The 26,093-nt window shown below is 33.9% G+C and overlaps 1 protein-coding gene across 8 annotated transcripts in view; it reads right to left on the bottom strand.

Moving 5' to 3' along the window:
• Positions 1-707: 707 nt before the first annotated feature.
• The window catches only part of NLGN1 (neuroligin 1), an 886,466-nt gene continuing 861,080 nt past the window's right edge, over positions 708-26,093 (bottom strand). For all 8 annotated transcript variants that reach the window (XM_054553010.2, XM_054553006.2, XM_054553007.2 and 5 more), the window contains 3 exons: positions 8,278-8,490; positions 4,153-4,942; positions 708-3,322 (listed from right to left, as the gene is read on the bottom strand). In XM_054553010.2, coding sequence (XP_054408985.1) covers positions 2,500-3,322; positions 4,153-4,942; positions 8,278-8,490 — 1,826 coding nt within the window. In that variant the 3' untranslated portion in view covers positions 708-2,499. The remainder of the gene's footprint in view (positions 3,323-4,152; positions 4,943-8,277; positions 8,491-26,093) is intronic.

Below are 26,093 nucleotides of genomic sequence, written 5' to 3'. Positions count from 1 at the left end.
CAGTTAGTTTAAAAGCATAACCACCTCAGTCAAAAGCTGTATGTAGATCACTCTGGATTTTGAAGAAGACTTTTGCTTCTAACAGAGACTTTTTTTTAATTATGGAGGAATACCTACATTTCATTGATAGATAATAATTGGGGGGGGATTATAATCACATAAATTCCTTGAAATAGATTTTTATCTTTTAGTGTCAGTTTAATATCTTGCTCAGCACTTTTACATTCTCTTAGCATGGCAACTTTCTATTCATTACTTTATGGTAGTTTAATCACCCCCATTTTATGAACCTAGTTATTTGTATTCCATGAAATATTGCAAATTTCTTTTCAATAGACCTATTCCTTGATGACCAGAATCGGAACCTGTTTTTCTAACTGAAAACAATTGGCACTTTATTTCTACAACATCTGTACCTAAGAGATATTTAACAACACAAAGCTAATCTTTCTTTTTTTCATGAATTTCTGGAGCTTTTAAATTCATAACATTAAAGAAGTTTTATGAGTTTCATCTTAGATGAGACTTGCCTTTAAATACATGTTTGTGTTTTCTGTGGAAGTTACCTATATGTCTTCAAAAATCTGACTGGTCTAATCTAGAAAAATTACTCTTTGAGACAGTCATGTTTCTTTGTTTTTCTTTTCCTTTTTTTCTTTTTTCTTTTTTTTTTTTTTTTTAGAAAAAAGAAAGACAAAACAGCAATAAACATTTTAGCTCTTTAATGAGCAAAGATCATGTTTCTTAGCACTGGACTAATAGTCATTATCCAGATTATCTTTATTTCACGCAATGACCAGTGACATGGCCAAGATGTACAAAGTTGGTTCCATCAAGTAGTATACAATTTTTTTGTATAATAATCTTTCATTCTTGAAAAAGAGTAACTGAAAAGAAAGGTTTCTGTTACTGCAGTTAGTTTGTCAGAGAAAGTTCTTTGCATTATCTTATAAACTATCAAAATTGCTAGTCATCTGAAAAAATGTAAAAAAAAAAATCACATAACTTTAGTCTAATAGAAATATAGTACAGGTAAGAGAGAAAGTATTTATCAGGATGTGCTCTTTAAGTCCATCTCATTTTTTTCAATATAAATGTACATCTGATTACATATACAAACATTTGGAAAGGTCTGTGATATACCGTTACTGGTAAACAACATGGGGATGAAGAGTTTCCTGTGGTCTGAGAATATTCGTTTAAAATCACACATATGTGTAAGACTAAAATCCTCCAGGTGTTGACTCTCCTAGGTTCTGTATCTACGTTGTACTCTACTGAGATTGCGTGAGTAAATGCCAGTGAATGAACCTCAGTGAGAAAGATAAGTGATGTAAAGAGGGACATAACTTTATAATGAATTGTTATTAGTAAACATTTTGTCATGCAGCATGAGTAAATCAATGAATTCAGAACTATAATCAGAGTGGTAATAGTGGGGCACCCTCATATCATGAAAGACTGTTGCAAGTAACTCTTTGGACACACTTCACCTTACCAAAAGGAACAAAATACAGAATAACAAAAAAACACAGCAACTTATAGATCCTGTACCACATGTCCAATTAGGGTTATATTTCTATAAATTATCTAGATGGGAATGAAAAGCAAATTAAAAACAAGAAATTTTTCTCTGGGATTCATATCAGCGAGTATTCACCACTATACCTATAGTTTCTTCAAATACCTTTAATAGCTAATTCCTTCTATATTGAAACTACTGTGAATTATTTTATTGTAATTACTTTTGCCCCTTAAAATCTTCTTTAGGTTCTGCCAATTGATGGAGGAAGCTTCTATTAAAAACTCCAATGGGATGAGAAGAATTTTAATTACGGCTTAATCAGCAGCACAGCCACCAAGCATATAAATTATCATGCACATCGTGCTAAAAATATCCAGTTTCCTTTATCCCCACAACTTTATACTGACAGCACTTATGTGATAATGGTGTACCTGCCAGTCTTTAAACTTCTTTGTTTTACTGGCAAATTTCAGCATGAGCCTTTGCTAAGGCCATTAACAGCGTTGACGCTTTGTGTACTTATCCAAATATGTAAATATGGTCTACACAATAAAACGGCTCCAAATAAAAACTGGTGAAAATTATCTGACATTCCATTGGTGTGTCCCTTGTGCATATTCATAGTTGTTTTTTATTTTTATTTTTTATATTTCAGACATAGTTCTTTCCTGTTTGGTGTTCCACATGCCTAATTCCATTATGTAACTTAAATCTTCAAAAAATTAATTCTTGAATGTGAATGAAAAAGTATCATTCAGAACAATTGCTTCAAGCAACTGAAATTTGTTTTTAAAGTTGATTTGTATATATACAATTCATTTTTTTCAAAACCCCCAAAGTTCTTGATATGTATATTCACATAATATTCCTCCTTATTTAAATAGTAAGTCTTGTAGGTTGAAAGCCAAGGAATCTTCAGTAATCGTTTACTGCAATCCATCAAAAAAAAAAAATAGTTTGTTTCTCTTATCTGGCTATACCCTGGTTGTTGAATGTGAATGGGGGTGGGGATGGGGATGGGGCAGAGTATTGTTCTGTCCTCCAGTAAATGTATTGAATGTGTGTAAGGGCTGAATCCCTGGTATAGTGTTGGGAATCATTGTAATGGTGTTGGGTGTCATTAAGGGAACATCATCAGGTGACCTCCTCATAGCTAGTGTGTAATCTGGGGGACAGGCGGTCCGAAGAACCACCTCATGTGGATGGATGGACTCACATTCATGATCCAAATCAGTGTGCTTCATTTGGAGGGACATGATTTCCTCTTCTTGTGCATGGGTTAGATCATTGGTAGTAGTGCGCTGAGGGCTGCATCTCCTGTGAACATCATGTCTCCTCTTATCCTTTTTGTAGTACAGGGCTGCAAAGGCCAAGATGTTCAGAAACAGCAGTGATGCTCCAACTGCAATAGTGACACTCAGCTCTGTTGAGTAGTCCCTTTGATCCACTGAAAATGGACTTGGTTGTTGTTTGGGATCATCCTGCTTGGCAGTGGGAAAGGCTGACGTGACAGGTACAGAATTTTTTCTCGTAGGTCTGAAAGTGATGTCAGTTGATGGCACTTTAGTTGTTGTAGAGGTATACTGAGAAATGTCATTGAGATTATGCAGATGAGGTACCAACTCCAACCAGAGGTTCACCTTATTGGCTCTGTAATGTTCTTTAACTCTTGGTTTTAATCCAATATGGAGATAAAGTTGGTCTTTCTGGGAATATCTGGTCCATGCTACTTCTTCAAAACGGTTGGGTTTGGTATGAATGAATTTCGTGTCTTGAGGGACTGGTTGATTTGGGTCACTAAGAAGGAAAAGATAAATTATGAGAATAAAGCTATTTTATTTTTTACTTAAAATCACACTACTTTAACATCTAATAATTAAATAGATGACTCAGCAATGCTTTAGATTGTGTTTTAACATTAATTTGGGTCAATTTAGAAATATAAATCTCCTAGCAGGCAGATTGTTAGATGGGTGATAATGTAAGGCAAGTAAGTCTCACATTCTTGTTCTCTCTGTTTATCCTGAGATGGGCTGCTATCTACCCAAAGATTTTAAAGAATTATTTAAATACTCACATACATATGAGTTGTCTCATAGGCAAGCTAGCAGAGATGACATGGAATAGTGGAAAGGATTTTTGATTTTAAATTAGCAGATGAAGGTTTGAGACTAGGCTCTGCTATATACCAGACATGTGAACATCTCTATGACACTCACAGAGCCTCAGGTCTCCTTCTTGTAAAGTGGGATTAATAGTACCTGATCTGCCAGATTCAGAAAGGTAGTTGGAAGGATTAAAGAGTGTTGTGAATTACAAAGCACTATAAAATAATATTTATTACTGCTGAACAATAACAAGTCTTGTATAATTCAAAAACCAAAAGCAGATGTAATTAAGTAATGCAATTGAGATATGTGCTTTCTTAACGAGCTTCTAAAACACCAGAAATAATAAAGCAATGACTTTTAAATACACCATAATATAGAATTAATTCTGAATAAAGGAATGTAATATCTTGCAGGTATTAATCCAATATGACATTATCTGGGCATAAATATCTATTATTTTTAAATGGTTAAAATAACATTTTTATTAAAAATAAACTTCATTCCTTAGGTACATACCCAGTTTTAGCAAAATTTGTCCAGTATGTCATTACAACTGCACTCAGCATCACATCATTTTTGGAGAAATTGCAAGGAAATAACTCTGTAGGGCCAATCATGGGGATTCCCAGTACATAGGGAACCTCGTCTCCGTGGGCTGCATCAGCCCAAGCTGGAACCTGATCTGTTTGGCAATGATGGTAAAAGGCATAGAAGTATGTAGGTGAACCAAAGTTTGAGTGAAGATCTGCTGTGGCTACAGCTGGTGCCACCCACTGATGGTCCGTAAACAAAGCCAATAATGTCTTTCTTCTGGTTTCAGGGTTATGACGGTCAGCCCAGTCAGTATACATGAACTTAATGGTTTCTCTCAAAACATCTTTGCCTTCAGGATATCCATATAAATTATCAACAAAATTTGAAACAGCAAAGTCAAAATCACTAGCTGATATACCATCATCGCTATCTACTATATTTTCAACAAATTTTAACCCTTCCCCTTGGTTCACTCCTAACATTATATCATAGTTGAGAAACTCTCCTTGCTCCATCAATATCTGAGGGTCGTCTGGTATTACATCACCATCAATCACAGGTCCAAAGGCTATGTGGTATCGAGCTGGTTGAATATCTTGGTCAACAAGTTCTTTGTAAGGCTTCTTCTGTAGGCATTCCACTAACTCTACTGTATCTGAAACATTGCAACCAACTTTTGTGGCCAACATTCTAGCATATTTTGCAGGTTGAAAACTAACAGCCCAGCTGGAAAGGGCTGTTCCACTTTGAGCTATTGCTCGTTGAAAAAGTCCTATGGGAAAATCAACAAAGAATTTTAGATGATCTTTGAGTAATGTTGTGGTAAAACAATAACATCTGATATTTTAGACACGTATATAAAAACCCAGATACAGCTCAAGAAACAGGGAGATAGAGATATTTTTGCTTAAGGGAAGTACACAAAGCCAACCACAGGGTATAATGGATTAGAGAGGTGGATCTAAGTCTTGTGCTTTGAGTGGCACCTGCTTTAGGGATCAAGAAGCCTCAAAGAGGTAGTAGGCAAGAAGAAACGGAGAAGATATAGTGGTAAAAAGTCCCAAATATGCTCTTCAATGAGTGTGTAAATACTTACATTATCATCAACATTAACCAGATGGGGCCAATCTTCTCCTATTTAACTCTCCAACAGACTCTACATTGTCTGTTTGGAATATTTCCTCCAGTTTGGCTGTGTCTATCTTCCTTCAAAATGATTCTCTATATTTGTTTTAACCAGATGTTATTTGAAAAGGAATTCTTGAAGGCTCATACAATGACTGGGGCTAGCTGTTTGTTTATACCCTGGGGTTGGCCCTGAATTCACACAAAACAGAATATCACTTTAGACATACTCTTTCCAGATCTTCATGTCAGACATAGTATGCTAAATATTCATCTTTCAGAAGAAGACATAACATTTGAAGTGTTTTCACTAGGTTAAAGAAAAAGCCATCAGCAGAAAGATTTAGTGTGGGGTGATTTAACTTTTGCCACTGTTGAATGTACACTACTGTTTTTATCATAAAAGATGAAAAGCACAAGGTCCGCTGCTTTTTGTTTAATTGCATTTAAGAATTGTAAATGACGGTTCCATATACAGCTAAGTGCTGCATGTCATTCAAATTTACAAATGCACTTTATCTTCTCATTAAGGTATTTTTCTGATAAAATTCCTGTTTTAAAAATATAGTTTATCTATTTTCTTTTACATATTTAAATTTATTATCAATTTCCAAATACAGCTTTGTGCTTCAGTTATTTAAAAACATGCTTAATTATTCATATGTGTTAATGAGATAAAAACTCTGTTCACAAAGGTGTTGAGGCACTGTCTGAATTAGAAGGAAAGTTTTAGATTTTTCTTAACCTAATACGCCTATATATTCAACATGTCTATAACATGTTCCTATATAATTCTGAAGATACTAAAAAAATCTAACAGTATTAATATACATTTGTTTTGGTTTTCTGACATCTTTATAAGTATTTTTTAGTTTACTAGAACAAAGTATGCTAGAGCAAATGATACAAATACAGATAATTTTAAAAATTATGTAGCTGTTTATCAACATTTGCTCAGGAAAATATTTTAATAAATAAAAATTGTGTAACTAAAATGCACCTGGTGATTTCTATAATATTCTTTCCCATTTCAGGGACTCAACATTAACTAAATATACCAAAAAAGATTTAGAGGGAAAGGCACCTCATGTCCAATATATCCTAAAATATGCCACCTAGATTCCTAAAATATGGGAAAAACGTATGTTTTATCATTAGTGAAAGTGCCTCTTATGTGGATGCAAGATGGGGTTGACTCATGGTATATCCAGGCGTAAGCATTGGTGTAGCCCTTTGTGGGGTTTATTGCCTTTAAAGTTTACATCTCCATTGGAGGCAGAATCAGCTTGATGATTTCAAGAGATTTTTTTTCAGCATCTCCTGGTAAAATCAGGCAGCTTAGTCTGGAGATAGGTTTAGGCCAAACCTAAGTTCATGTCTTTTTCCAGGGATAGACAGATTTTCCTGAAGTGTATGATAAAATGTCGTATTTTCAACTGTTTGCATAACCATTTCCTACTGTTTACCACACCATCAGCTGATGACTGGCAGTGTTAGCTGATGAACTAACTGACTCATCTCTTAAACCAATGCCAGTTTGATACTAGCTAAAGGTGGCTTTCACGTCAATTTTTGATCAAGTAACCCTGAGAAACCTGTAGAGGTGGCTTAGTGTTGCTTTAGCTACATAGTGGCATTAGTAAAAATACTGAGATTAGAACAATCTAATCTGTTTAATTAAAGAAACACTAAGTTTATTATTTCAAAAGAAGCCATTTCTTTACAGATGAAATGTCTCTTGGAAATGTTCATCTGTGTTATTTTGTCATCTTGAATCAGAATTTTACTAATGTAAATGAAATGTTATGTAAACTATGTTAATAAATTGAGTCTATATATGATTCTCCAAATATATAGATTCATTTAATGACTGGCTGTTCTTTTGAAATTCAACATTCATGTGTTTTTGATACCAAAAACAAATACCATATGTCTGGTGCTCCTATCACAAAACTCAACCTTACAAATTAAGACACTTCATGAATTATACTTGACAGTATATACTTTCTTCTTGGATATAAAATGACAATAAAAGATCAGAAATTAAAAGATGGTGTACGTTTTTATATATTCTCTGTCTTCCTCTCTATTATACATAAATAATGTAGGAAAAGTATTTGCTTTGCAAATTTCTCCAACAATACTCTTCTGTTCTTGTGAAATTTCAGATTAATAATGTGGTCGGAATGGGTGATTCTATGCATGGTAAAATGGAGATGGAGCTCATAAAGAACAACATGGTAAGCCTTGGACAGGCACTTTGGAAAAAACATGTCAAAGCCAGAAAATGGAAACGAGAAAAATATTTCATGGATTTCAGCAGCCTCAATACTCCATGCTGCCTTGCCAAGTTTCGGGGGAAAAATAATGCTTTTGGAGTTAAAAATAGAAAAAACACTGAATCAAATGTATTTTTCTTTTTAATCAAAAGCTCTACCAGTGACCTTGATGCTTTGACAATTTTGGATCATGCATGCGAAATAATCAACAATCCATTCTGTACTCAGACAACAAGTGAAATCACATGTTTTCAGACAAACTAGCTTATGACCGCTTCGTTAGCTTCATACTAATAAAGGGTTTAAAATGTCTATTGTCTTGAAAATAGATTATATACAATCCCTGCATGTAACAAGTCTCATCTTTGATTTTGATCACTGAATAAACAAAGATGACAGAACTGTAGAACGTCTTTGATTTTTTCCTCAAATCACCCTTTAAAGGAAAGAAGAGTAACTGTAATGCTAACTATTCTGAAGTGTGCTTGAAAGGGCATCCTTACCAAGCTCCACGGGAGACACAGAAAAGAGTTTGACGAAAATTTAAACATGCACAGAAAAACTGAAGAAACAAAGCTTTAAACAGATATTGAGTTCAACCTAACACTCAGTTTGAACAGAGAAATATACAGAGCATCACATACTACTGATAGTGGTGGCATGCAGACACCAAAATTGTCAAAATTTGCAACCTGCATAATACCTTTGGTTGAATTGCTCCAACGGTTACCTTCAGAATAATGGGATAAAGTCAGCAGGTTGACACATGAACCCCCAGCACCAGATCCAAAAACAGTGATTCTTAAGGGGTCACCACCAAAGAATCCAATGTTTTCACTAGTCCATCTTAAAGCTTGTATGAGATCAAGGAGTCCATAGTTCCCCTTTGCAGCCTGATCGCCTGTACTCAAGAAACCTGAAAAACATAAATTTAGAAAACACGTTTTGAGCTGACGTGAATCAAATAGACATCAAATTTAAACACAAATGAAGCCTGTATTAATCAAGGTAAGGACAGTCCAAGTTCATTAGTAAAAATTATTTTCCACCATAACGAAAGAATTTACTTTAGCAAGAATAGTAGTGGCTGAAATCTGAAAAATGACATTTATCTTCCCCAAATGCCTCCCAACTTATCCAGGTAACAGATAACAGGAACAGATAAAGGGAATGCAAACATCTGAAAACCTCAGGAAAGACATTCCAGGGGCCAAGCTACTCGGTGGAGACATTTGGATAGTATCATAGGGCTAATGTGAATGTGCATTTTGCAGAAAACACCGTGTCTGTCCTCAAGTTACTTGTCGTCGAACGTGGTTGGAATGTTAGGTATGTGTTGCAGAGTGGCAGGATGGAAATGTGTAGAGCAGGCGGGTATTTCTCTAAGACTTGTAGAGAAAGATTTTGTAAACTCCATAAAATTATATAGAACTCTGCATATATATGAATATGTAGATTTTTGTCAATGGTGATCAATGATTAAGAAAGAATTACTGTGTCAGAGATGACTTGAGGCCACATTTAGGACTACTTTAAATGCCCAACTGAGGGGAGCTACTCAATTAGGAAATGGTGTAGAATAATTGAAGGTTTTTGAAAAGTTGAGACATATTTCTGGAATGCTCAGAGCTCTGCTTTGTAGTAAATCTGAAAATGAGTAGGAAAATGAGGTGAATCTGAAAATGAGGGGGAGAGAAAATGGAGGTAGGGGAGAGAGTTTAAGGATCTGAACTGACAGAATGGCAAAGGCAATTGAAAAAAAGAAGATGGATAGAAAAAATATTGTGGCATTAAGATCTGAGCAACTGTTTTACATATGAAAGTTGCAGAAAGGAGAGTCAAACATATTACTTAGCAATATCTTAAACATATTCACTCATTTAGCCGACCTGATAGCTTTTATAGTGTGTTTATTATAACTTGTAAAGCAAACATCTATTCTCCAATATATTTTTGCATTCAGTATAAATGAAAATTTAGAAAGTGTTTCATAAAATACTCCATCTTATGGACTATTTTATATTATGTAGAAAATATTTAGAGTCCTATTAGATATAAGTTGATTATATTCAGGGATATAATTTCCAATCTCAACAAGTTTATAGAACTAATTTTTAAAAATTCATTCTCTCTTATTGGAGACTTTTAGAAATTCAACATAATGGGTCAATGTTTGTGATAAAAATTATTTTATTCAATTTGAAATATATCTCTTTATAAAATAAGCTAGGACATCAATTACATTTATGAAAACAAAACCATGATAACACTACCTACCAAGTTAGCAAATAAATCCACAACCAAACTGAATAAATGGATAAGAAATTCTCTAGGATCATTGTAGAAAGGAATAGATGAAGACAAATTCTCCTGAATAACTTTGAAAAATTTGAAGAAATGAAAGTGCTTAGTTATTCTTTTCCTACAAGATCAAAAATTCTAAGAAATAAAACTGCAGCTCTAACTCCTTGTGTGTGTGTCTCTGTGTTTGTGGAATCCTGAAAATGTTAACTTTCCTTAAGACTAAAGTTGTAAAAAATACAGTTCAAATAAACGAATTTTTCTGGTCATACCCATTCTCTTGTATTGAATTTGCATAATAATTTAAGGAAATTTTTATGTGTCTAGTTAGATAGAAGTATTTGCAAATACTCAATATTCATATAAATTAGAGGACAATAAAACAAAACAGAAGCATAGCAGGAATTCTTTTAACTCTATTTGCTATCGCATGAACTTTGGTATAAGACAGAATCATTAGTTTAAATTTCTGAAAGATTCTCTTACAAATGTTTTGGTCTGTAAAGACAGACTATTGGCATGAACTCTGAAAACAATATTATGGAAGGATTACTGTACATTAGATAGAAAAACTCTTGAAGGAAAAAGGATGTGTGTGTGTGTGTGAGAGAGAGAGAGAGTGAATGAAAGAATAAGAACATAATACTCTTGTTATGAGGTTGGTGCAAAAGTAATTGCAGTTACATTCAAATTACTCCAGTTACATTCAAATGAATCTTTACATCCATACGGAATTAACTTACTTATAAAATAATCATCATTCAATGTGTAGTATGTAGAGAACCATGGTAATCAGACAATTATTTCTACATTAACTAAATTGTATCCCCACTGTAATTCCAGTTATAGATGCACTCTTTCGTCAAATAGCTTTGTGTTTATGTAACAGTGCTGTAAAAAAAAAAGTTCCTCTGAAGAGTAACTTCTACTTTATATATAGTCTAAAGAAGTCTTGTAATATATTCAAGAAAGAGTTTTAAAGAAAATAAATTCAGTTCAAAAGTGTCATTATTAAACCACAGCATAGAAAATAGAGTAAATCATCGGGTAGAAGTTATTGTGCTGTAGCCTCAAAATGTCCAAGATTACTCAGTCAAGCTCCATTTTTGCCCTTCAGTACTGAATTTCTCTTATTCCTGATTCTAGTGTATTTCACGGGTATGTTATCTATCTGTCTATCTATCTATCTATCTATCTATCCATCCATCCACATCATCATCTGAAACTAACTGATCATTAGAGTGAATTTAGGGGAGCACGTTGGGTTTTATATTAGGAAAAACTGATAGCAGCTGTCTTTATTAAGGCCAACTGACCAAGCAAATAACATGTCTTCAGAAGTGGTAAAGAGATATATACTTGCATACACTGTTTGATTACTGATGGTATATTCAAACAACATCCTGTGGGTAAGTTAAAGGCACAAAATGAGGAAAGTTAAATAAATTGCTGTCTCAAAAGAGATACAGTTTGCTAATTACCCAAGTGATGTACATTGACAGCATTCTATACCTTGCTATCTAGTGAAGTAGTCATTTAAAGTTCTTTTTAAATTGACTTAGCTGTTATGTCCTTAACAGCACAACCATTTCAGATCACCCTAGCTGAAACTTTACATTGAAGTGCTTAACTACAGTCCAGTCATTGGGGAACTCAATTTTACAGAGTCCTCACTTCATGATTACTTTGGAGAAGAAGGCTTTTCCTTTAATGTCACTTAAATCATTCTTAACAGATAGTCACTACTTTATCTCGCTTTTCTTGACACTCATTTTAAGTTCCTGGGATGTGTGACTAATTATTATCGTAACACATTGACACATTATTATTTTTGTAAAATAGAACAATAATGACTATAAAACAAACTCTTTTCCTTTTCAGAAAAATTCACAAAATTTTCCCCCAAAAATTCAACTACTTAATTTACTTGACTCAGGAATGTAAAACTTTAACAATTAGTAATTTTAGATTTAAGGCTAACTCTCAACATTCATAATTGCAATTACGCTAAAAATTATTTGACTGATTCATATATCTATTACAATTGTCATTCACCTATTTGTCCAAATAGAATTTATTTAATACCAGTCTTCCCACTTAAAAATTCAGTCTATCAAAAAACATCTCCATTTGTGGTTCCTACATGAAACTACTAGTTGATTACATCTACTGAGCAGGCTTAGCTTGAATTTTCTGCTTACCTGATCTGGCAACTAGAGTTAGTTTCAAGTGCTAGAGAGAAACCAGGTAATTGAACATGGGTGCATAGGCTCTTGGAATGGAAAAATAACCAGGCTGAAATAAATTGGACAAGAGGAAAATAAATAAAAACAGATAATTACTGTGATCAAGGTATTGGCTTGGGCTACTGTTGTATATGGAACTCAGATAACTCTCTGATAGGCAGACCCTAAGGGGTGTGAAAGGAGCTAATTTAAACTGTCAGGCAGTAGCCCTCCGGTTTATTGGTTGACTCAGTTTATACTTAGGTCTCTTACAATACAATCAAACAACCATGTACAAATATCTTTAGAATGTTAAAAAAAAAATAAAGACTGTTTACATTTGAGATGACATCTAGAATGTCAGAAATTTAAGATGACAGTGATTCTGTACTGTAGCTGTGCTTCCTTCTTTTTTAAGGTAGGAGCATATTTGAGTGTCTATGTTTATAGTTGTTAATTTCCAGAAACACTGAATAGAATACAATATTCTTTTTAGTCCACATTATGTAGCTCAAGCTATAAGGTAGAAAAGAAATTTGCAGTGTTTATCAATGCTGTTGCCTGGATACAAATGACTGTGGTTTGTTCTTTGAGTCACATTGCTAAGTATTTCAAAATAGAGACCATACTGAGTATTAAAGAGCCAGCCTTGCAGACATGAGACTCTGAATGATAGTGAGATGTCCTTCTAGGGACTTGGGAATACGGATCAGAAAAATAGCTCATTAAGGACTTTGCATCTTAAACCTAAAAGGATTTAAAACTGTGGAAATAAAACCTTGAATTCTTCCAGGTAAAAATCCAACTCGAAATCCTATGTGCTAACTCTCCTTATCTTTTCAGTTGCCAAGTTCAGTCATGTCTTCCTCTGCATTCTGCCTCTGTCTCCTGCTTTAAACTTCATGTCACAGACTTATACCAGGTCTTCCTCTTTTCTTCTTAGACCCTTGAAATCATTCTAATTAGTCAATTAACCTCCAAACTTTCAGCAAGCAACTATCCCTTCTATCTGTCACTACTCACCTATGAAAAATATTGTCTTCTAATGGAGTGACACGGCTATACAGAAATAAAATCCTCATGCTAGAATACGATTAGTTTCTCTTTATTTCTGTTTGAGTCAAAATTGTTTAAAATATAATGTATTTAAATCCCCACAATTAGGCATATATGGCCAAATGATTCTTGACAAAAGTGCCAAGACTGTACAATGGCAAAAGAACAGTTTCTTCAACAAATGATGCTGGGAAAATGGATATCCAGATACAGAACAATGAAGTTGGACTCAGCATACACCATATAAAAATTAACTCAAAATGAAAAAACCCAAAACTATTAAACTCCTAAAATAAAATATAGATTAAGAATTTCAGGAAATTAGATTTGGCAATGATTTCTTGGATATTAAACCAAAAGCACAGGAAACAAAATAAAAAATAAACAAGACTACACCAAACTTCAAAACATCTGCACATCAAAAAAAAAAAAAAAAAAAAAAAAAAGAAAGGAAATCAACAGAATGGGAGAAAACAATTGCAAATTATATATTTGATAAAGCATTAATATCCAGAAATTTTTACAACTAAACAACAACAACAAAAAATCCAAATAACCTAATTTAAAAATGGGCAAAGAACTTAAATACACATTTCTTCAAAGAGATATACAAATGGACAATAAACACATGAAAAGATATTCAACATCACTAATCATTAAAAAATGCAAATCAAACCCACACTGTGATATCCCCTCAAACCCACAGGATGACTACTATCAAAAAATAGGAAATACTTAGTGTTGGCAAGGATGTAGAAGATTTGCAACCCTTGTTTTGGTGGGAATGTAAGACATATAGCCCTTATCAAAAATAGTTTGGAGATTCCTCAAAAAATTAAACATAGGATTAGTATATGATTCAGCATCGTTCTTCTGGGTATATATACAAAAGAATTCAAAGTAGGATCCCAACAAGAAATTTGCAAGTCCATGTTCATCTAAGTACTATATATAATAGCCAAGAGGAAGCAACCCAAGTGTTCATTGACAGATGAATGTATAAAGAAAATACAGATAAAGAAAATATACATATGATGGAATATTGTGTAGCTTTAAAAAAGAAGCAAATCTTGTTACATGCTACAACATGGATGAGCCTCTGAAGACAATGGGCTATGTGAAATAAGCCAGTCACAAAAAAAGCAAATACTGTAGGATTCTACTCATATGAAATATCTAAAGTAGTCACAATCATAGAAACAGAAATTAGAAAGGTGGTTACCAAGAGCTGTGGAGAAAGGGGAAGGGGGAATTAGTATTTAATGAGTATGGAGTTTCAGTGTTGTATGAAAAAGTTCTAGAGATCTGTTGCTAAACAATGTGAATATACTTAATATATTACTACAGTTACTGAACAGTATATGTAAAAATGGTAATAATGACAAATTTAATGTTAAATTTTTTTTACTATAATAATAAAAAAATTCTCCAAATTGGACAACCTGTGTTCCGTGGGAGGGTAAAGCACACACACACAGCATTTAATTATTCACCACATATAGCTAGCTTCCTTGCTATTGTGTTCCCTTGAAGGTTACTGTCTAAATTCTTCTTAGAAAGCAATGAAGGATAAAGTAAAAATAATTTCCTTTTTATGTGTATCCTTCGGAAAAAAAAAAACCTGGCTCTGAAATGAGGTTAATATCTTAACATCAAACAACTTGGTGGTATTTCCAAAATTTTATGTTTTGGTGAATCTACTTATCAATTTGTTCTAAGACAATTTGCTCTTTAATGACTTGTCTCAGAAATAACACACTGTGTTGCTGGTCATGGCTTCTGATCACTGACAGCTGGACGCAGTGGAGTACAGTGGGAAAGAAGAAGATGACTGTAAATAGATGCCTGGAAAGAAAACACCTATAGCTATTTCTTTGGTTTTCAGTTTCCAAATTCCAAACTTTCACCATCTCCAAGGTAAAGAGGTGAGATTGTTCCTTCTATGTTACACTCAATTTTAACATCTTGTGACTCCTTCCCCCAAATAAGACTGAAGTATTTATTTTAACCAGATTTCTTCCCAATTTAGGTTGTAATGGTTAGAAAAAAGGGCCCTGATTTACTTAGCTCTGAATCATGAATACCATTCCCATTTCAAGAATGCCCCAAGATACTAGGGAGAAAGTAACCCCCAGCTCCAGCCCCCATCACCACAATTTAAGGCTGTTAGTGTTTCCTGGGCCTGCATCTTAAGAAAAGTTTATCCAGCACACCCTGATTTAGGCTATTGTGTATTTCCTGTCTGTGTGTATCTGGACAGCAAACCTGGTATTCAAAGTTCACAAAGTTCCTGTGCAGTTTGAATAACTGCTTTCACAAAGAAGTGAAAAAAGAAGAAATATCTCTTCTAAAAGGGCTTTTGAGACAAAAGAAATCACATCCTTCATTTCTAATTGCTTTGATTGTGCGGGAATATGTCTTGTGATTTAAAGACATAGTGCACTTCAAAGCATGACATTGAAGAAACGACAACGTCTATCATATAAAAAAGGTCCTCAGGAACTACATACTTCAGAATCATACTATGTAGCTTCAGGAACAATAACAACTATACAAATTTTGCAATTTTCTAACTGTTCAATATTTATTTTTATCTCTCTTAAGTGTTCCCATTGTAACCTATGTGTGTGTGTGCTTTGTAATGTACTATTTATAAGTTATTCATATTCTTTATTTTTTTCTGGACTAGAAGCTCCATCCACTGTAATTGTCCCCAGATAGTCGTTATATACATGTTTGCTGAACGAAGGACAGCATTAATGTTATAATTTTCTATTACATTAACACATGAAGACTAACAATTAAACTTTCCAAATGAAAGAGGTCTATGTATCTTTCTTAGATGGCAGCAATGAAGTGAGAACTTAGGAAAAATCCCTCTCAGCAGCCAATCTTGAGGGAAAGAACTCTAAGATGCAGTGTGGGTGGCATTAGCTTTGAAGAGAGGAAAATAGGACAATCCTGGGTGGGGCTTATTGGAGATGAGATAAGAGGACATGTGGCCCGGTAGGCTATCCCAGAATACTGGTCTAGAATACAGGCCAAGGTCCTAAAGTTTGAGAGACTCTTGAGATTCCCCCAACATTTAGTAAAAAGACAGCCAGACTTAGTAGGATAACGAGGATGTTAGTATAGTTTGGATATCTGTTTCCTTCAAATCTCAGGTTAAAAATTGATCCCCAGTGTAGGAGGTGGGGCCTATTAGGAGGAGTTTGGGTCATGGGAGCAGATCCTTCATGAATGGCTTGTTCCCCTCCTCATATGACACAATGGTTCCTCTTTGCCTCCCGCCATGAGTGGAAGCCAGAGGCTCTCACCAGAAGTAGATGCTGCTGTGATGTTTCTTATACAGAACTGCAGAACCATGAGCCAAATAAATCTTTTTGCTTTATAAATTATCCAGCCTTTCATATTCCTTTATAGCGACACAAACAGACTAATACAGGTTTGTGAGCAAATTACTGTGTCAATTAGTTAGTCCCTCTGAGTTTTGGTTTCCTAATAGACAATGTTAGTAATAGTACCCACCCCATAAAATTATCATTATTAGAAGAGATAATGTGTTCAGTATGCAGGGGGCTTAATATATGTTGTATAAAAATACTGTGGCTATAATCAACTAACAAATTTGACATTTTCTTTATTATCACCTATTTCATTAAGTAGAATAAACCACTTATCCATTTTTACTGAAAAAAAATGAAGTCAAGAAGAATTAAAAGAAAAAAGTTTTTAAAAATGACAAAAAGTTAAATATTTATAATATACAAAATAGGGTTAAATTTACCACATTTTTAAACTAGCCCATGGAAAAGAGTTGGCAAGGCATCTCAAAATACATACATTCAAAAAATAACATGCTGGTAAGGTTGTGAATCACAGGGAATGCTTATACACTACTTGTGGAATGATATTAGTTCAGCTACTGTAGAAAGCAGTTTAGAGATTTCTTGAAGAACTTAGAATAGAAATATCGTTCGACCTAGCAATCCCACTACTGGGTATATACTCAAAGAAATAGAAATAGTTTTGCCATAAAGACACATGCACATGTATGTTCATTGCAGCACTATTCACAATAGCAAAGACATGGAGTCAACATAGATACCCATCAGTGGTGGATTGGATGAAGAAAATGTAGTACATATACACTGTGGAAATATATGCAGCCATAGAAAAAGAACAAAATCATGACTTTTGCAGCAACATGGATGGAGCTTGAGGCCATTATCCTAAGCAAATTAACACCAGAACAGAAAACAGAATACTGCATCTTCTCACTTGTAAGTGGAGGTTAAATATTGAATACACATGGACACAAAGAAGGGAACTATAGACACCAGGGCCTACTTGAGGGTGGAGGCTAGGGGGAGGGTGAAGATTGAAAAAACTATCAGATACTATGTTCATTACCTTGGTGACAAAATAATCTGTACATTAAACCCCCTTGACATGCAATTTACCCATGTAACAAACCTGCACATATTGCCACTTAACCTAAAAGTTGGAAAGAAAAAAAATATATATATATAAACACACACATATATATGCACTGAGGGATATATATATGTGTATATATATATATGTGTGTATGTACATATATATATGTATGTATATATATATATATGTGTGTATATATATTATAACAAAATACTCTACCTAAAACTAAGAGGGCTACATATATATATAGATGTATAAAAATACTTTGGCTATATATATATATATAGCCCTCTTAGTTTTAGGTAGAGTATTTTGTTATTTTATATATATATATGTATAAATATATATAAAAATATGACCCTCATATATCTATATATATATGGCCCTCAGTGCATATATGTGTGTGTGTGTGTGTGTGTATGTATATATATATATATAGCCCTCTTAGTTTTAGGTAGAGTAAGAGTATTTTGTTATACAATAAACAAATTTAAGGAATTCTATTAAGGGTAAGAAACATGTTTGTATTCACTGTAGGTAGTTTCTTAGAACTGAAACCAAACAGTTAATTGTATTGTAATAAAAACAGTTTTGTGAGCCAAAATACTACGATGATGATGAAATAATGGACATTGTGTCTTGATTTGCTGGCAATTCATTACCTTAGAATAGTTTTTTTTTTTAATTGCTAATACACATAATTGATGCAATTTTTAGGCTATCGAAAAAAGAGAGTAGAAAAAAAAGCCATCTCCTCCAAAAAAAGTGTGAGGATGAGGGAGAATGAGGGAGAGAGCGACAGCGAGAGAGAGAGGTGATACGTGAGAAATCTGATCATCATGAAAGACGTAGCAAGGATTAACTGAAAATAGCTGGGTCTGAGTGGGAAAGAGGGATGCTATGGTCTTTAATTTCACACTAGCTGATCCCTGAGACAGACACAAATAATAAAAAGAGAAAGACATAAGATAAGGTCTGGGTAATGTATAAAAATGACAAGATAATTTAGCAAGAATGTTGGCTAGACTAGATTATTTTCCATATTTTATTTCTAATATCTCAAGATTTTTTGAGAGGATAAATGTCCCCCTAATGAATGACTAGGAAAACCTGGTATTTATTATATGCTGATAATATTATAGTCTTCTCAATAAAAGCTATTGTGACTGATTTAGTGATTTTAAAACTTTTTAATACTTTCAGTATTACAGAAACATTTAAAAAATGGTAGAAAGAGCTACTGTCTACACTTCAACCATATCTCCAACATAATACCTTTTACTCTCCCCTCTTCCACCCTCTCCTTCTTTCCTTTTCCTCCCTTCCCTTTCTTTTCTCTCCCTCTCCTAGCAAACCTGAACTCACATGTTGAATTTAGTTTTCTATTTAGTCCTTTTAACTTTGAACAGTTTGTTGGTCTTTATTTTTCTTGACTTTGACATTTTTTGAGGAATATAGGTCTGTTATTGCATATAATGTCTCTCAATCAGGGTTTATCTGATGTTTCTTCATAATTATATTCAGGTTATGCATTTCTGGTAAAAGATTAGTGAAGAAATGTTGTTTCATCTCCATGCACTACAGCAGGAGGCACATGATGTTGCTTTGCCCATTGACCGTTTGGTTAGGGTGGTAATTTTGCCATTTCTCCATTAGAAAGTTACTATTTTCCCTTTGCAAGGGATAAGTATAAAGTATATAGATATATTGAAACTATAAACATTTTCTTTTTCATCACTTTTGCACACTAATCTTAACATCTGTTGATCTTTAAGAAAATTTAATGTTATCATTTGTTTATTATTAGTTGGAATTGGCTGTTAAAAAAAGCTTTTTCTTCTTTTCAACTTTTATTCACTTATTCATTTGTTTATATCATTATGGACTCATGGGTTCTTATTTTGTTCTAGTGGTTATAATCTTTTACTGCCATATTTTGATGCTACAATTGTCCCACATATGGCTAATGGGAGCCCCTCAAAGCTGGTTCCTATGTCATTTTGACATGTACCCATTACCTTTGAACACATCTTTTCTTTGGCCAATAAACACAGCAATTTTACAAGAAACCTCTAACTAGTAGTTAGGGGACTTTGGCTTTCCTTTATTTGTCCAGTTAAAATTTTTGAATGGTCTTCCCATATATAATTCCTAAATACTTAGTAATTATCAAATTAATTTAATTTACAAAAAATTTAATGAATGTGCATTAAAATTACAAAAGGTAATTATAAAAATTATTATTTTTCCAACTTTATATATATATATATAAAGTTGCTGCACAGATCATCCCAGGATCAATACTTTGTATCCTTCAATGCAATCAAGTTGACACGCAGTATTAACCATCACACATGTGTTTTGATTTTTGCATATGAAAATTATTTAAAAATTCTAGTAATTACAGGAAACAGAAACTGAATATATATATATTTTATATATATATATTTTATATATATATTTTATATATATATATTTTATATATATATTTTTTATATATATATTTTTTATATATATATTTTTTATATATATATTTTTTATATATATATTTTTTATATATATATATATATATATTCCACTAGTTCTGTCCCTCTAGACAACTCTGACTAATTGGCTTCCTGTTCCTGCATTAGTTTGTTGAGGGTAATGGCTCCCAGATCCATCCTGTCCTGCAAAGGACATACCTCATTCCTTTTATTGGCTGCATAATATTCCATGGCCTATATGTACCTCCATTTTCTTTATCCAGTCTATCATTGATGGGCACTTCGGTTGATTTCATGTCTTTGCTATTTGTGAATAGTGCTGCAATGAACATATGTGTGCATATATCTTTATAACAGAACAATTAATATTCCTTTGGATATATAGCCAGTAATGGGATTGCTGGGTCACATGGTATTTCTGCCTCTAGGTTTTTGAGGAATTGCCACATTCTCTTTCACAATTATTAAGCTAATTTACACTCCCATCAACAGTGTAAAAGCATTCTTTTTTCTTCACAACCTCATCAGCCTCTGTTGTTTTTTGACTTTTTAATAACAGCCATTCTGACTGATGTGAGATGGTATCTCATTGTGATTTTGATTTGCATTTCTCTAATGACCAGTGATGATGAGCTTTTTTATATATGTTTGTTGGCTGCAATTATGTCTTCTTTTGAGAAGTGCGTGTTCATGTCTTTTGCCTACTTTTTAGTGGGGTAGTTTTTTTCTTATAAAGTGGTTTAAGTTCCTTAGAGATGTTGGATATTAGACCTTTGTCAGATGGATAGATTCCAAAAATTTTCTTCCATTTGATAGATTGTCTGTTTACTCTGTTGACAATTTCTTTGCTGTGCAGAATCTCTTTAGTTTAATTAGATCCCATTTGTCAACTTTTGCTTTTTTAGTAATTGCTTTTGGTGTCTTCGTCATGAAATCTTTGCCTGTGCCTATGTCCTGAATCGTATTGCCTAGGTTTTCTTCTAGGGTTTCTACAGTTTTGGGTTTTACATTTAAGTCTTTAATCCATCTTGAGTTGATTTTTGCATGTGAAAATTATTTCAAAATTCTAGTAATTACAGGAAACAGAAACTGAAGCTTATTCCTAAGTTTTGGAGTATAGGGGTATTTCATTTCCAAAAAAGAGGCATAAAATGGGGTAAAACCACAATCTAGAACAATACTAAATAATCTCACATACATTGCACATAGAAGTACCAACACACTGCCATACACACACAAACACACATGCACACACCAAATAAAAATTGAAATCACTAATGCCTATAATTCATCCTAGCTAAAAAATATTATTAATGGCTTAAATTTCATAGATTATGGAAATAGCATGGTAATATGAGTTATGTAGATTATGTCACTAGAAAAATTAAAGATAATGAGGAGGGCAAGGAATCAGCTTTCTTTGAACATTTCAAATATTGTCGGAGAAGTGGGACAGCATTTTGGAGGATATAGAGAAGATGATTAAGCAACCAATCTCTGGATTTACTTCCATTGGCGCTCTTGACAAGTTGTTGTCACTGGGTGTATTGGCCTATGTCCCCTGAATAAACAGAGTATACCTTTGTGTTCCTGACACCTAGCTTAATTTCCATGGAATAAATATTTCATGAAATAATAAATAAATAATAAATGAATGAACTTCCTGATAGGACTTCTATTACTATATTCTGTTGCCTGATGGAGCATGTAGCTTAATGAACTTGGCCTTTGACTTATCACGATACCCTGGGAATGGGAGAAGATTAACATACACTATGCTCAATACATTTAAAACTTCCTTTATAATTTTTGAATAGAAATTTTCTGTTCAAGAAAGCCAAGAGCAGTGGCTCATGCCTGTAATCTCAACACTTTGGGAGGCCGAGGTGGGCGGATCACTTGAGCCCAGGAGTTTGAGACCAGCCTGGGTAACATGGCAAAACATCATCTATATAAAAACTGCAAAAATTAGCTGGGCATGGTGGTACATGACTGTAGTTCCAGCTACTTAGGAGGCTGAAATGGGGGGGATCATTTGAGCCCAGGAATCAGAGGTTGCAGTAAGCTGAGATCACACTATTACACTCCAGCCTGGGCGACAGAGTGAGACCCTATCTCAAAAATACATAAATAAATAAATAGAAGAAAATAAAGAAAGAGAAAAAGACTTAGTTCTATAATAACCTAAATATTCTCTTTAAATCTCAAAATTGATCAAAATATTCTAGTCTTTGCAGTCAGAGGGAGTTTGGCTGATTTTTATCACTGTCACTCTCATTCACAGATTCCTCTCTGCAAAGTACCACTGCTCTTTGACTTGCCGCCTCCCAGGTTCATGGCCTTCTCCTGCCTCAGCCTCCCGAGTAACTGGGACTACAGGCGCCCGCCACCACACCTGGCTAATTTTTTGTATTTTTAGTAGAGATGGGGCTTCACCGTGTTAGCCAGCATGGTCTCGATCTCCTGACCTTGTGATCCGCCCACCTCGGCCTCCCAATCTTTGACTTATTTAAATGATCAACTCCTTCTGTCTCTAAGGTTTTGCTTAAATGTTTTTTGGGAGTACTTCAGACATAGTTATCCTACCTTCCTCTAAAACACCCAGTTTAATCTAGACATTCATTTGTAGGTGTGTACCAACACTGAGTTGGAAATTTGTTTAACACCATCCCCATATCTGGCAAAGTGCCACACATATAGTAGGTGTATCATAAATACTTACGAAGTTAAAGGTGGCTATTTCTAAGCACCTTTGATTCTGGAAAAAAAGTAGTTAAAAAATATATATATATAACAAGGGAGAATTAGTTAATGATTTCTCTTTATGCATAGCCTAAATACAAATATAGTTAGACTATACTGTGTTTACAAAAACTAGAAATGAATATGTGAGGCCTGTTTTATATATCTTTATTGATTTTTCTTGCAGTTAAAAATGCTGATTTTATCTAGATTTTATCCTTATATTTCTAAAGGAAAGGAAAAACTGGACCCAATTTTTTTTTTGTATTGGTAGACACAATGGTAGATTGTATCTACCTTTCCTGACATTATGTAGATAAAATCACTATGGAAAACCTAAATATCGATAAGATTAACTAAGTGAAGGTAATATGTTTATTTTCATCTAACACAATTAGCCATGATTATGGGCATAATAATTAGACTCAAAGGTGAAAAAACCAAGAATGGTGTAAGTATTCTACAACAAATGATCTAGAAACACATGTAGAGAGAAAAGTCTCAAGTTAGATGTAGTGAAAGCTATAGAAGAAAGAAAATTACACTAAGCTACTTTTCAATAATCAGGTCTCTGATAAAACTTGAAAGATAATTCAAGTTTCTCACTACCTTAAACTTTAAATTACCAAAAAAAAAAAAAAAATTTAAAAAGGACTTTTCCTAAGAAATTACAATCAGTAGTTTTTAAGAGACAAGTTTGCGAACCCTATATTAGGGCCATATGGTATGTATTTTGGTGCATCTGCTAAGTGCGCATAAATGCACTAGAACGAGGAACTGAAATATCCTGAGGCAAACCCCTGATTCCAGCAGCCAGTGTAGCAGTATCAGCAGCTAGCCTCAAGGAATCTTGTTTACTAACGCCAAGGGGATATATGATAGTTCTGAGTTAGCTGTTTACAATTAATCCACCTAATATTGAAAATTGGAATGATTTTTGGCTTTCGGATTCCACTCAAGTTTAAGCAACATGGTGATATTGGCTTCTGCAGTCCTCTGGAGGTACTGTCTGAAGCCCCAAATCTATTGCTGTGTTAGCCAGTGAAGGCTCACCAAGGAGAAAATTATTCATGTAACTTGGCCTTCAGTTAGAGAAATTTTTCAAAAGTTTTCCTAGGGTTGGAATGACTACAGCAGCTAATATGGATCTTCAGCTCAGAGGGTGATGGAATGCTGTTCAGCAGAGAGGAAATATTGAACAAGTAGAAGGTCAATTTAGAAGAGGCAGTGATCTGAATCTCCCCCAGGGTGCCCTCATATTAAGCTCAGATTTGTAATTGAAAATAAATCTTTCATGTCCGGGTGACAAGTCTGAGGTCCTGTTCTGGGTGCAGTTTTCACTAAGCATTTTATTTTCCTGCTTGAAGTCACTGTCCTTTTCAGCTGATTTGACCTGTAATGCCACAGTTGGATGTTGGCTGCCAAGTGATTAGCTATTCAAGGAAAAAAGTGAAACTAATCTCTGTATTAATATACATGAGGTGAAATGAGAGGGAATCTGAGACTGGAAGGCACAGAGACGGATATTACAAGCTATGCAGCGAGGCATACTCTCCCAGATACAGTAGCAGAATCAAACCCGAGAGGAAGCGTGACATTTGGCAGAGATGGTGCAAGAGACAGATGCTGTGGGTTGAAGTGACGGCTTGATTTTCCAGCACTTTACTGTAAAGAGTGAGTCCTTTTTCAGAATAAAAAGAGTATATTGTTATTATGCCACTTACAAAAAGTATACAAGTACAGAATTCATTTTTTTTCTTTTACATTGAAGATTGGAGGGGAGCTATGTTAAAAAAAGAAATATTTTTTAAAACATTTGCTAATTTTACAAAGCACTTCTACATCAATTTGTAGGTACTGAGCAACCTAGACTATTTTCCCTCTGTTAGAAATATCCCCTCGTTCTCCTAGAGAATCAGATAATGATGAAAATCAATTAATATCATGAACATGAATCTTTTAATGAAAAATAGTTCATTAAATCAACATTTGTTGGGCATCTATTCTTTGCCAGACACTGTGCTAGTTACTTAATTTATAGTTTTAATAAGACACGTCTCCTGTTCTCCCTTTTTCACCTTCCTGCAATCTCACCGTGGAGACAGTATGTGGAAAATGATGCTTTGAAGCCTATGTACTGAATCAGTTTCTGGAGAGGGGCTTAGAATCTCTAGGGTGGAATCTGCTGTCTTGTCAAATTCCCAGGTGATTTTGATGTATCCTAAAATTTGAGAACTCTGATGTCTTAAAGATAAAGACTGTAAAGAATTCCAACAAAAATATTAGGGCTGGAAGAGACTTCAGTAACTAGGGTGACCATATAATTTTTCAAATGAGAAAACTGAGGATCAGAGAGGGAATGTAAATTGCCTGATTTCACACAGCTGGTTAGGATCCTAGTTTTTCTGTTTTCTAGTCCAGTGCTAGTCAAGGAAAAAAATAGGTTGTGGATTTCTTTACTCAAACAACTCACTATACTGTGTATGTTCCCTTTCTTTTTTGCTTTACTAGTAAACTATTTCTATATAACAATATTTTGTTGTAATATGAATTTTATACATTTCCTCTCCTTTTCGCTTTACTAATCTACTATTTTTATGTAATGGTGTTTTTTGTTATAGAAACATGATGGCAAAAATCTAGTAATTGAAACTACCTACTCTGTTGCCCTTTCTTCCAGACTATATTTTATCCACACTTAACTATTCTAGACAAGTAGGGGTATTTTTCCAGGCAAAAATCCGTTTCTTTATGACAAGAAATGAATATGTGAGGCCTGTTTTATATACCTTTATTAATTTTTCTTACAGTTTAAAATGCTGATTTTATCTAGAAACTATCCTTATATTTCTAAAGGAAAGGAAAAACTGGGTTTTAAAATGTGGGCCAATAAAATGCTTATTCTTCTTGCCTTTAAAATTCTATCTACCTTGAGAAAAAAAGGTTTTGTTATAAACTAATTTTATTATTCTCTTTGCCAGGAAACTTTTTCCAGAGCTGAAATATCTACATAGCTTAAGCCAGTTTTCTTTTTTTTCTGCACTCAGAAAAGATGGAAAACATCTGGCAGGTTCCTCTGGCAGGATATTCAAAGAAAATACTTTCTTTACTCTTCAGGCAAAGCAATCTAATTCTTTTTTGTCTGTGTTGCATGGAACTAGTCTCCAACTTTTATATAAGTGTATAAATACATAATGTAGATGGATATTTGTTGATCAGAGCCAAATTATAGTAGCTTAATTTGCAATTTATTTAAATAAAGTTAATTA

This window comes from Pongo abelii, chromosome 2 (genome assembly GCF_028885655.2).
Source record: "Pongo abelii isolate AG06213 chromosome 2, NHGRI_mPonAbe1-v2.0_pri, whole genome shotgun sequence".
NCBI lineage: Eukaryota > Metazoa > Chordata > Mammalia > Primates > Hominidae > Pongo > Pongo abelii.
Note: the sequence above shows the minus strand (reverse complement) of the source record. Positions and strands in the feature narration are given on the sequence as shown.